Consider the following 12,683-nt stretch of genomic DNA (forward strand, 5'->3'; position numbering starts at 1 on the left):
TTTGAATGGCAAGAACGCGGTGGCGTTATCGCGTACGACGAGCATGCACTTGTCACATTCAATGCCATCGCCGCCATCTTGCTGCACCCTACCTATGCCTAGGAAGCTACCACTCATGCGTCAAATTCATTTTGAGTATGCGCGGGTGTCCATGGCGACAGGTATGTATATACACGCTCGGGTTTCTCGGCAGGAAAACACTGCCGAGAATCACAACGAGAAAATAGAGAGCAGGTTTTCTCGTCGAGATTTTAGGCAGTTTTCTTGACGAGAAACCTGAAAGCCTCGTACACACGCACGGTATACTCGGCAAGAAAGCTCTGCCAGCAGTTTTCTTGCTGGTTCTTGCTGAGTAAACCGAGCGTGTGTACGAGGCTTTAGTTTAGCTATGTCTTTTTCCACTTGCTATCCTAAACTACTTTATTGTATATTTGGCATGCATTTCAGGGATTCATACCCCAGGATTTAACACACTTTTGCAAAATGTTAATGTTAATGGGGTCTTACATACCCAATTGTAAGTGGTTGGCCCATCTCCTTCTGTATTTTGACAAGCAGGCAGTCTTACCAGCCAATAAGTAGTTTTAAAGTCAGCAGAGAGTGATTCAGCTATTTATCCTACCTGAAACTACTGAAAATTTGCACATTAGAAGACCCCATGGCTCAGAGCTCCTGAGGTACTCAAGAAGACTTGTAAAGGCAGTGGCAGCATTCTGTTCTAGTAGTCACTTTGTACATATTTGTTATTGACTTCAGCTATTGTAATACAAAATAAAGAAAATAAAATGCTAGCTATTCTCTTCTAGGAGCCATAAAGAAAAACACAGCCATTAGGAATGTAACAAGAAAAGCAGAAATAATTAAGCAATTTTGTAAATAATAAAAAAAAGCCTCACTTCTTCTTTTTCCAACATCTCCCTTTGAAGTTGCTGCTTCATTGAGAAGAACCATTCCCATGGTGATAGCTGCATCTAAAATTGTTGTTAAGGAGCAGTGAAAATGTGAGACTGTGATATGATTTTCAATTAAAACAGTTAAAAAGGAAGCTATTGAAATAAGGATTGAGAAAAAGTAAAACGCAGCTCTGACAGCAACTGGGACGATCATTTTTGTCTATGCTCAGTCTTATATTATCTTCAATTCAAATAATTAAATACCCAAAAATACCATTGTGGTCATTAAATAGCACTGAGGAACAATTTTATTTTTTATGATAGTTATTGCCATCTAGTGGATATAATGCAGTATAGCCACTAGATGGCAGTAACAATCATAGGAATTAAGTATGCTCCCAAGTGCCATCTAGTGGCCATAATTGATTTCTTCTTTATTCATACATATTCACTGCAGAGAAAATAGCCTGATGCCGCGTACACGCGACCGTTTTTCATATCATGGAAAAAAATGAAATTTTTCTCGACGTGATTCTTGTCAAGCCTGCATATACACGATCGTGAAAAAAATGCTCGAGCAAAGCGCTGTGATGTACAACACTTATGATGGCACTCTAACGGGGAAGTTCCATTCGAATGGCGCCACCCTTTCTGCTGATTATGCAAATTCCCCTTCTCATAACTTGCTTCTGAGCTTGCACGTTTTTTTCCCCCATCGTTAAAGCCACACACAACCGTTTTTCATGACGAGCAGGTTCTAAATTATTAATGCCCATTTTTCTCGTCGAGAAAAATGCTCTGGAGCCTACACACGATCGTTTTTAATGACCGATTTAAAAAATTGCATTTTTCTCGTCATGAAAAAGGGTCCCATTCACTTAGAGAACATTCCTTAGTGTTATTCTTAAAATACATGGTTCAAATGCTAATAACAATGTATTACATAATGGTTGTTAAATAGTTTTGATATTACATTTGCAAAAACAATTATCTGGATAAACTGAAGAGGTGATTCATAACTTAATTAGTATATAAACCCAGCAATTCATATTCCTGATATGTTCCTGCTGTACCATGTACTTGTATGAAAAAGTATCCTATTCTCCTTGTTTTGCTTACTTTATGTTAATTTCCTGGTGTCCCTGCCAGTCACTCTGCTTTCACAGCTGTCACAGTACATGTTGGCATTCATGGTTCCCTCAATAAACTGTAGCTCCCCAGTGCTAGCAGCACTCATGCAGCCCCAGACCATGACACTCCCACCACGATGCTTGACTGTAGGCAAGACAGACTTGTCTTTATACTCCTCACCTGGTTGCCGCCACACTCGCTTGACACCTTCTGAACCAAATACGTTTATCTTGGTCTCATCAGACCACAGAACATGGTTCCAGTAATCCATGTCCTTAGTCTGCTTGTCTTCAGCAAACTGTTTGTGGGCTTTCTTTTGCATCATCTATAAAAGAGGCTTCCTTCTGGGATGACAGCCATGCAGACCAATTTGATGCAGTGTGCAGCGTATGGTCTGAGCACTGACAGGCTGACCCCCCTCAACCACTGCAAAAATGCTGGCAGCACTAATACGTCTATTTCCTAAAGACAACCTCTGGATATGATGCTCAGTATGTGCACTCAACTTCCTTGGTCAACCATGGCGAGGTCTGTTCTGAGTGGAACCTGTCCTGTTAAACTGCTGTATAATCTTGGCCACCATGCTGCACCTCAGTTCCAGGGTAGTTGGCAATCTTCCTATAGCCTAGGCCATCTTTATGTAGAGCAAAAAAAAAATTTTCAGCTCCTTAGAGAGTTCTTTGCCATGAGGTGCCATGTTGAACTTCCAATGACCAGCATGAGAGAGTGAGAGTGAAAACACCAAATTTAACACACCTGCTCCCCATTCACACCCGAGACCTTTTAACACTAACGAGTCACATGACAATGGGAAGGGAAAATGGCTAATTTGCGCCCAATTTCTAAATTCTCTCTTAGGGATGTACTCACTTCTGTTGCCAGCGGTTTAGACATTAATGGTTGTGTGTTGAGTTATTTTGAGGGGACAGCAAAATTACACTGTTATACAAGCTGTACACTCACTACTTTACATTGTAGCTAAGTGTAATTTCTTCAGTGTTGTCACATGAAAGATATAATAAAATATTTACAAAAATGTGAGGCGTGTATTCACTTTTGTGAGATACTGTAGATATATATATATATACATATATATATATATATATATATATATACATATATATATATATATATATATATATATATATATATATATATATATATATACACACACACACACACACACACACAGATGTTTTACGTTTCATTTCTATTTGAAATTGAATGAGTTGTTTTACAAGGTGATCATTTACAATGCCTTTACATGTATCCAAAGCTAACTTTATTTTTCTTTTGGATAGAGTTGTCTTCTCCATTTGTCCTAATAGTCACTGGGATTGAAAATGATAGACAATCTAACATTTTGATTTGTCACTGGAATGGGAATAAAGGAGAACATTTATTCCAGTGATTATTGTTTAAGGGCCATTTCACATCTGTGCAGTACATTTTTGGTGCGTTACTGTCATGGATATGCAATGATGTCTGGCAGCTTACATGTCTCTCCATGTGTTCATTAGAGGCCAGACTCTCTTATCTGGCTGCCTTCATCATCTCTCCTCCCTGTATGGCTTCACCCCAGGCCATCCCAGGAACTCTATATTAACCGCTGCACTGCTGGTCTGCTTTGCTGATCAACGTTGTTTGTTAGTATTGTGTTCCTGCTTGCCGTGTGCTACGTTATCTCTGTGTACCGACTTTGGCTTGTCTCCGACTACTCCTGTTTGCCTATGACCCTGACCCTTGGCCTGTCCCTTGGTTATTCTTGTCTGTGTGTTGCCCCAACCTCGGCTTACCCTTCACTATCCCTTGTGTCCTGAGTGGCTGCTTCCCCTCTCTCCCTACGGAGCGTGACCTAGGGTCTCCGGGGGCCGTGACCTGGATCCAGTTGCAGCGAAGGCCATCCTCACCACTAGAGGCTCTGGTGAATACTAACTGGACCTTAGATTCTGCGCCCTGGGGAATCTTGGGCTCAAGCTTCCTGTAGGGTCCCTGGCTGTGCCCCAGTGAACCTCACCTCCATATCCACTCTGTGGTTCATCCGCAGCAGTCTGCTATAGGGTTCACTACCTTGTGGTGCACCCCTGACTCCAATGGGGTGCACTTGTCACAGTTGACAGTTGCATTTTAGATGCATTTACCATTGAACACTATAGAATGTGTATTTTGATAAAAGATACAGCATGTCAGACTTTTTAATACACCACACCTAAAAGGAACAGGTGTTAACAGGGCCAAAGAGAGAATTCACCTTACTTTAACCCCTTCCCACTTTTTTCCTTATAACAGGGTCTTTTCTCTGGGAGTGGGAAGGGTTGGCTGATCACGTGACCACTGGCTGCTACAGTGGTCACATGATCAGGGGCCATTTCTACTGGAAGACAAAGATCTGTCTTTGACAGCTTGGTCACTGCGCTGGGAGCACACCAGGACAGAAAGCTCTGCTGCCCATGGATGCAAATGTGCAGCATGTGAGCATTAAAGCTCAACCCTTTATTGCTGCATATATATGTGTTATGTGAGCAGGGACAAAAAGAAAAATTACTTGACAAAGTACCAGAAGGAATAGGCTATCAAGTGCACCTGTTACATACAGTTTTATTTGGACAATGGCCATGAAAAACATTTCCATCTTTAATTGTCCTTAATACTATTAGAATTAACTGAAGGCTAGTAACTAAAAATAACACATTTACAAGTGTTTTTTTTATTTACAGATCTGAATGCAGCTCAACACAAAATCCAAAAACCTGCATCTGATAGAATATGTATACATGTATGCCAGATGCAGGTATCGGTAAAAAAAAAAAAAACATGACAATTTTATGTGTAAGTATTTACTGATCATTAAACAGAAACGCTTGCGTAACAAGAATAGCAACATTTTTCACCTATGTGACTGTAGCCTTGATGCAAAGATATGTATTTAAAGGCAGAAACTATAGCAGTTAACAAGTTAAATTGCAGAGAAAAAGATGTGTAATTAATACTTCTCCCAAACTTGCTTTAAATGAACACTCACTATATTGATGACAGGTGGTACTTGTCCACAAGACAAATGATTCATTATTTGATTCTGGATACTTCAGTACAAGACTGGTCATCATTACATTATTGGCAGATGACATGATATGCACATTAATAAGGCGAAACATCTTCTATCTCCTATAAATTTGCTACAGTTGCCAGAACTTTGTGTGTAAGATGTATGACATCCCCTTGTAATGTCCTTGTCAGCAGGAAAATAGATCAGTAAATCAATATTACAAATCTGGAAAGAGGTGGAAGTGACAAACTGTGCTGTGACAACATTATACCGAACGCTAATATATATTTATATACACATATACACACCATGAGCTCATGCTTTTAATTTCTAGGACACACAATATTTCATACAGAGGACACAAGGACAAAGGACCTTACAATTAAACAATGAACACATCTTTAATGTAAAATTGGTAGTTATAATATACAAAGAATATTGTTAAAAAAAATGCTCATACTGATATTGAATTATAGTGTCAAGTATTCACACATGTTTCCTGTCCACTGACAAATCTAAAAGCCCAACTGTTTTTGCTTTGGAAAGATTAGGAAACTGTTAAAGCCTCTATCAACTTTTGTTTTTTTTGCTGCCTATGTTCGGCCAGGGAAAATTCACACTCTATTCATCGTGGTGATCATTGTCAGTGAGACAAATAGTGGTTGAAAATTCAGTGTTCTAGTTGTCATTTGAACATGAGGTACCGTATTTTCCAGTGTATAAGGCGACCGGGCTTATAAGACGACCCCCTAATTTTACAGTTTTTTACGTTTTTTTGCCTGTACTCACCGTATAAGACGACCCCCCTTTGGATGCTTCCGACGCTTCATATTTCTTCCTTCTGGAGCCATATTCTTCCTGCTGGAGCTGGAGCCAATCATGGCAAGCGATGTGTTCTTTTATTGAATACAAAGCCTGCTTTGATTGGCAGAGGCTGTAACATCATCAGCCCACGCCTCTCTGACTCTCAAAGCCAATCCGTGCAGGCTATATGTAGCCTGCTCGGATTTGCAGAGGTTGTTACTTCAATATGAGCAAGCTCTGTATTCATTTGAATGCAATCGCTCACCGGGATTGGCTAAGCAGTATATACTGTATGTAACCAAAGCTGACCCGGCGTATAAGACGACCCCTGCTTTTTGGCCATTTTTTTTAAGTGTAAAAGGTAGTCTTATACGCCAGCAAATACAGTAAGAATATAAAAATCCAATGGCACACATGTTCTGGCCCATCCATAGGGGGCGCCCGGGTGCCGCCCCCCCTCCCCTAGTCAGTAAAAAAAAAATATATAAACATTTTTTTTTTATTTATTTAAACAAGTCCCTTTAAGAAAGAAAAACATCAAAAAAAGGTCCTTATGTGCACTGTGTCCGGGCGCCGGGCGGTATGGGTAGCGCCACGTCTGTGCAATCACGAGATTGCAGACGAGGCGCTACATTGGCAGCCAAAAAATGCCTTTGTGGCGACCGTCGGGCCCCCCCCCCCCGCTTATTAAAAGTTTAATGTTCCGGGGAAACAAAATTTCACATGTTTGTGTAGGTTTCATATGTTTCTGCATTGTATACATGTTTTCTACCATAATTTTTTAGATTATTGCTGCTAACTTTGCACCTCTTTAGTAGTAATTGAGTCAGATCCAATGCGAACCATCCCTCTTTTACTAACTGAAACAGTTATCTGGTAATCTATGCAGTATTCCGCAGTCTCTGGTAATCTATGCAGTATGTCCGCAGTCTCTGGTAATATATGCAGTATGTCCGCAGTCTCTGGTAATCTATGTAGTATGTCCGCAGTATCTGGTAATCTATGCAGTATGTCCACAGTATCTGGTAATCTTGTGCAGTATGTCTGCAGTCTCTGGTAATCTTGTGCAGTATGTCTACAGTCTCTGGTAATCTTGTGCAGTATGTCTGCAGTATCTGGTAATCTAATGCAATATGTCCACAGTCTCTGGTAATCTTGTGCAGTATGTCCGCAGTCTCTGGTAATCTTGTGCAGTATGTCCGCAGTCTCTGGTAATCTTGTGCAGTATGTCCGCAGTCTCTGGTAATCTTGTGCAGTATGTCCGCAATCTCTGGTAATCTTGTGCAGTATGTCCGCAGTCTCTGGTAATCTTGTGAAGTATGTCCGTAGTCTCTGGTAATCTCGTGCAGTATGTCTGCAGTATCTGGTAATCTCGTGCAGTATGTCACAGTCTCTGGTAATCTCGTGCAGTATGTCCGCAGTCTCTGGTAATCGCGTGCAGTATGTCCGCAGTCTCTGGTAATCTTGTGCAGTATGTCCGCAGTCTCTGGTAATCTTGTGCAGTATGTCTGCAGTCTCTGGTAATCTCGTGCAGTATGTCCGCAGTATCTGGTAATCTCGTGCAGTATGTCCGCAGTATCTGGTAATCTCGTGCAGTATTCCGCAGTCTCTGGTAATCTATGCAGTATTCCGCAGTCTCTGGTAATCTATGCAGTATGTCCGCAGTCTCTGGTAATCTATGCAGTATGTCCGCAGTATCTGGTAATCTATGCAGTATGTCCGCAGTATCTGGTAATCTTGTGCAGTATGTCTGCAGTCTCTGGTAATCGTGTGCAGTATGTCTACAGTCTCTGGTAATCTTGTGCAGTATGTCTGCAGTATCTGGTAATCGCGTGCAGTATGTCACAGTCTCTGGTAATCTCGTGCAGTATGTCCGCAGTCTCTGGTAATTGCGTGCAGTATGTCCGCAGTCTCTGGTAATCTTTTGCAGTATGTCTGCAGTCTCTGGTAATCTTGTGCAGTATGTTTGCAGTCTCTGGTAATCTCGTGCAGTATGTCCGCAGTATCTGGTAATCTCGTGCAGTATGTCCGCAGTCGCTGATAATCTCATGCCCATTTAGAGTCCTTCATTACTAACAGTGTAATTTTTTAGTTTGCTTGCACCGATCTGTAAGGCTGCGCAATATACCATGATTTGTGATGCTGGGGCTATATACTCTGTCCTGTGATGCTGAGCTGTTTACTCCTGACACTATGAGTGGAAGCAAGTGGAATACAGGGGACGGAGTGGTTGTATTCTATAAGGGGTATGGCTTATGGGAAGTGGGAGGGGCCAAACATGGAGGGGCGGGGTCTTGCGCCCCCCCATCCTAAAACTTCACCAGCCGCCACTGGTTCTGGTGACGACTATCTAAGATGGCATTTCCTCACTTTGCAAATATGTTCACTTGCGTCCTGTTTTGTCTCTGGGGCAGAAAGTAAATGGATATCTCATCGATGGGACACAGACAGCAAAAAATAAATACAATAAATAAATACACTGGCAGGGGTTCTAACCATTCCCCAACCTATCCAAAACTATAGGCATACTATAAAGCCTCGTCCACACACACAGTTTTCTTGGCAAGAAAGCTGCTGGCAGAGCCTTCTTGCCGAGTAAACCGTGCATGTGTACGAGGCTTTGAGGTTTCTCGTCAAGAAAACTGCCCAGAATCGCGACGAGAAAAATAGAGAACCTGTTCTCTATTTTCTCGTCGTGAGATTCTCGGCAGTGTTTTCCTGCCGAGAAACCAGAGCGTGTGCATACTTACTTCTCCATGGAAACCCACGCACATGCTCGAAATGACTTTGACGCATGCGCGGTAGCTTCCAAGGAACAGGTAGGGTGAAGAAAGATGGTGGCAACGGCATCGAATGCGACGAGCGCATGCTAGTCTTACGCGACAACGTCACCGCGTCCGTGCCATTCAAAAGAACGGCCGTTCTTTTGAATGGCCCATGTGTACATTCGGCCGGCAAGAGAATCTTGCCAAGAATCTCGTCAGGAAAAACAATGTTTTTTTCCTGACAAGATTCTGGGCTGTGTGTACAGGGCTTAAGGCTATGGTTAAAGGTATTTAGCTTAATCTGTAGGTGTTATAGAAATATTGCCCCTTAACCATACAAAAAAAAAAAACACCATATTTATTTATTGATTACATGTACTTTTAAATCGCCCTCCTCTATTTATGGAGCACTTTAAATATGTTGTTCATTCACATGAGGTCCCTACCCTCAACAAACACAATTTAGATAGGAGCCAATTAACCTACTAACACGTATTTGAAGTGTGAGAGGAAACCAAAGAACTAGGTGGACACCTGTGCAAACACAGAAGAACAGGCAAAGTCCATGCAAGTAGTGTCATGGTTGTGATTTGAACCAATGACCCTATTGCAACAAGGCAAAAGTGCCAACCACTGAGGCACTGTACTGCCCCTGATGTTTTAAAACATTTTAGAAAAAATTGAGTATTGGTTAATGTTTTTAAGAACTTTCACATAAACAGCCTAAAAATATAACCAGAATGATTATGATGATCTAGAAATTATTACAACAAAAACCCTCCACGGATCTGCACAGAGCCTTCTGAAATAAAAGACATTTACATGTCATGTCTGGGTTTAAGTATGATTATCTAAGTGCTGATAATGCGGTGTAGATTACTGCTAAAAAATCCTGTGAAGCTTATTGGAAGGTCTCTACTGAAAATGATGTATATACACTTGACTGCGGGGGACAAAGAAAAAAATATATTTTTATAAAATGTCCCTACCTGGGTTTGCAAATTTCAGAACAATTCAGCCTAGTACACACGGGCCGAATGTGGGGCAGCATCAGCCGGTTCAATAGAGACCGGCCGACATTCGCCCCGTGTGTTATGGAGATGGTACAACAGAAGATGGCCGTTTGGGTATGAGCATGACCAAAAAACATCTGCCGATTAGCTCAAAATTAGCGCTCTCAGCCGATGGCCGACCAGAGTGTTCTGGTTGGGGGGTGACCCCCTATCAGAACACAAAAAAAGCAGGAGAGAACGCTGTACTAACATTGGATAGCCAGTATAGTGGCTCATCCTGAGCTGTCAGGTTTTTTCCATTCAGCCCTGCTGGGTTGAATGAGAACAAATACTAGTGTGTACTAGGCTTTAGGTTTCCATGTGTTCTTTACTAATCTTTGGGATTCTTATCACAGAAGCTAAATTTTTTAGGTTAAATGTGGCCAGAACTGAGGGATTGTAATAATTTATGATGATTTCACCTAAATGTAAAAAACAGTTAAAGTGAACATCTATAAATGTTAACTGTGCTTAAGCATAATGGAAATATATGTTCAGGGAGCGTACATGAAATACAGGGAACTAAGTATTTTTCACTCTGCTTGACTTTTTTTTGGACATCACTTTCACAATATATGTCCTCTTTAATGTAAACCTTCAGATGAAAAAAAAATCATATACTGTATTTCTACATCTTGCAGTTTTGCACAGGTTCTGATGTACCTTTGTGGAACGATTTATAAAGAAAACTTGCAAGGAATTAAACTTTCCTAGCTTTCATAATGGTTAATGTTCTTTTCTAGTTTAGATATTTTGTGGGTTCCTATGCTATGCATATATATTGGTTTATTTATCTGCTAAAAAAAAAAAATGAACAGTAACAAAAGAAATGCCCTATCTATTTGGCTCAAGCAAAAGAAAATTTTAGATATTAAGTTTACACTGTTGAATGGTAAATAACTCTGTGGGGAGAAGAGCAATATGAAAGCATTCTGCCTACATCAGTGCTTTGTTTCTTTATGCATATTTTTTTTTTTTCATCTCATGCACATCATTAGCTGTAAAGGTGTATGCACAAATCAGGCTCTGAAGGCATTTTTTGATTTTTGTATCAGCAACCGTAAAACTAGTGCAATGAAGCTGACTTATGTATTCTTATATTTAAATATATTTGGGTGTAAGCATGCTTTTTCTAATAGGAAATGTAACCTAAAGTGAAATAATTTACATAATTTAAGCCACATCGTGACTATAGGACAGGAACAGAGTTGTTACTGTGGCAGTGATGTGCCCTGCTGTTGGGTTGAAATAAGTAGAAATGACACAGGGTTCTCAAAGGGAGAAGATTGAGGGGCTCCAACAGATCTGTTCAGAGAGAAGAAAGCTGGTCTTTTGGTTTTCTCTAGGTTTTGTAACTCCCAGATCGGTCTGGTTCCAGAGGCCTCAAGGCATTGGCATCCAGAGGCATTGGGAGGGAAAAAGCCTCTAACCCAGTGTTCGTGTATTACTGGCAACCAGCAGGCTGCATGTGCAGGTATGCACAGCCTTTGTAACCTTGGACTCTGCAATGCTCCACCCAGGAGACAGGAGGTCCCCTGCCCAAGTCAGCCCATGGGTCCTGTGCAGCACGGATCTGTAAATGATATGCAGAGGATGCATGGGAGTGGTGCATAATTGGAAGGTCAACACAGTAGGTATTTTGAACCGGTCTAAGGGAACAGCCAAAAGGTCTGAGCTTGAGGCCTGAGCAAAAGTTATCCAGGAGGATGAAGGAAGCACCTGTGTGTTACACAGCATTGAGGGAGGAATGCTTAGCACTCATGCGTGGATAAAAATTGCTGTTGGGTTTGGAAGTGGTGTTGGAAACCTGCGAGAGGTCCACCGTTTATTTTGTGGAACTTTTTTTAAATTTTGTTTTAAATAAAAGTGGGCCATTAACCTCCCCGGCGGTAAACCCGAGCGTGACTCCGGGTTGGTTTTCAATGCTAAGATCGGTATCCCCGAGTCACGCTCGGGGTGGACGTGCAGCGGCGCGGCTTACCTTTCGCTGGATCCACAGGCAAGTTACTCACCTTGTCCCTGGATCCAGCGATGCCACCCCGCTGTGTGAGCGAGCGGGACCTCCTCGCTCGATTCACAGTCTCCCCGTGTGCCGCCGATCTCCGTTCCCTGCGACATTACGACGCACGGGAGCGGAGAACGGCGCCAAATTAAAAAAAGTAAACAAACACTTTACATACAGTATACTGTAATCTTATAGATTACAGTACTGCATGTAAAAAATACACACCCCCCTTGTCCCTAGTGGTCTGCCCAGTGCCCTACATGTACTTTTATAAAAATAAAAAATGTAATTTCTGCCTAAAAACTGTAGATTGTCCAAAAGTGTTCCTTTATGTCAAAATGGTTTTAGATCAGCTAGAAAACAGCGATAATAAATTATAATCACTTGCAGAAATGTGCGATAGCGATTTGTGGGGAAATTCGTCATAAAAAAAATAAAATAATGACAGCGACAATTCTGCAACTGAGCACATTTCAGTGATTTTGAGTTGATTACATTATTGAATAATTTTTATTATAATTATATTATTATTTGTTATAATTATTTATAATTATTTATTATATTATAATTTATAATTTTGTTTTAAAAAAAAAATCATACCCGGGATGCCTACAAGACTCTTGCTTGGTCAGATTTAAGTGAGTTATTTCTAAAAATTACAGGCCTACAGTATAAAACGCCAAATTTCCTTGCAAAATAATTGTACCGCTTTTGGTACGTAATTCCAGACAGAATCATACCGCCAGGGAGGTTAAAGCAGGGGTTCACCTGAATTTTTTTTTTAAAAAAGCCACCAGCTACAAATACAGCAGCTGCTGACTTTTAAAAAATGAACACTTACCTATCCAAGTCGCCGGCGACGTCGGCAGCCGAAGCCGAGCGGTAGCTCGGCTCTCGGCTTCCCCCACCGCCATCCTCGGTAAGGGAATCGGGAAGTGAAGCGCTGCGGCTTCACTGCCCGGTTCCCTACTGCGCATTCACGAGTCG

At 41.3% G+C, this 12,683-nt stretch overlaps 1 protein-coding gene across 2 annotated transcripts in view; it reads right to left on the reverse strand.

The window, feature by feature from the left end:
- Positions 1–12,683, reverse strand: part of TUSC3 (tumor suppressor candidate 3) — a 362,725-nt gene that overhangs the window by 50,473 nt on the left and 299,569 nt on the right. The window contains exon 8 of one of the 2 annotated variants that reach the window (XM_040334674.1): positions 897–965. In XM_040334674.1, the coding sequence (XP_040190608.1) occupies positions 897–965 (69 nt within the window). Of the gene's footprint in view, positions 1–896; positions 972–12,683 lie in introns of both variants that reach the window. The other variant, XM_040334673.1, reaches the window with a different exon arrangement.

Source organism: Rana temporaria, chromosome 1 (genome assembly GCF_905171775.1).
Source record: "Rana temporaria chromosome 1, aRanTem1.1, whole genome shotgun sequence".
Lineage (NCBI taxonomy): Eukaryota > Metazoa > Chordata > Amphibia > Anura > Ranidae > Rana > Rana temporaria.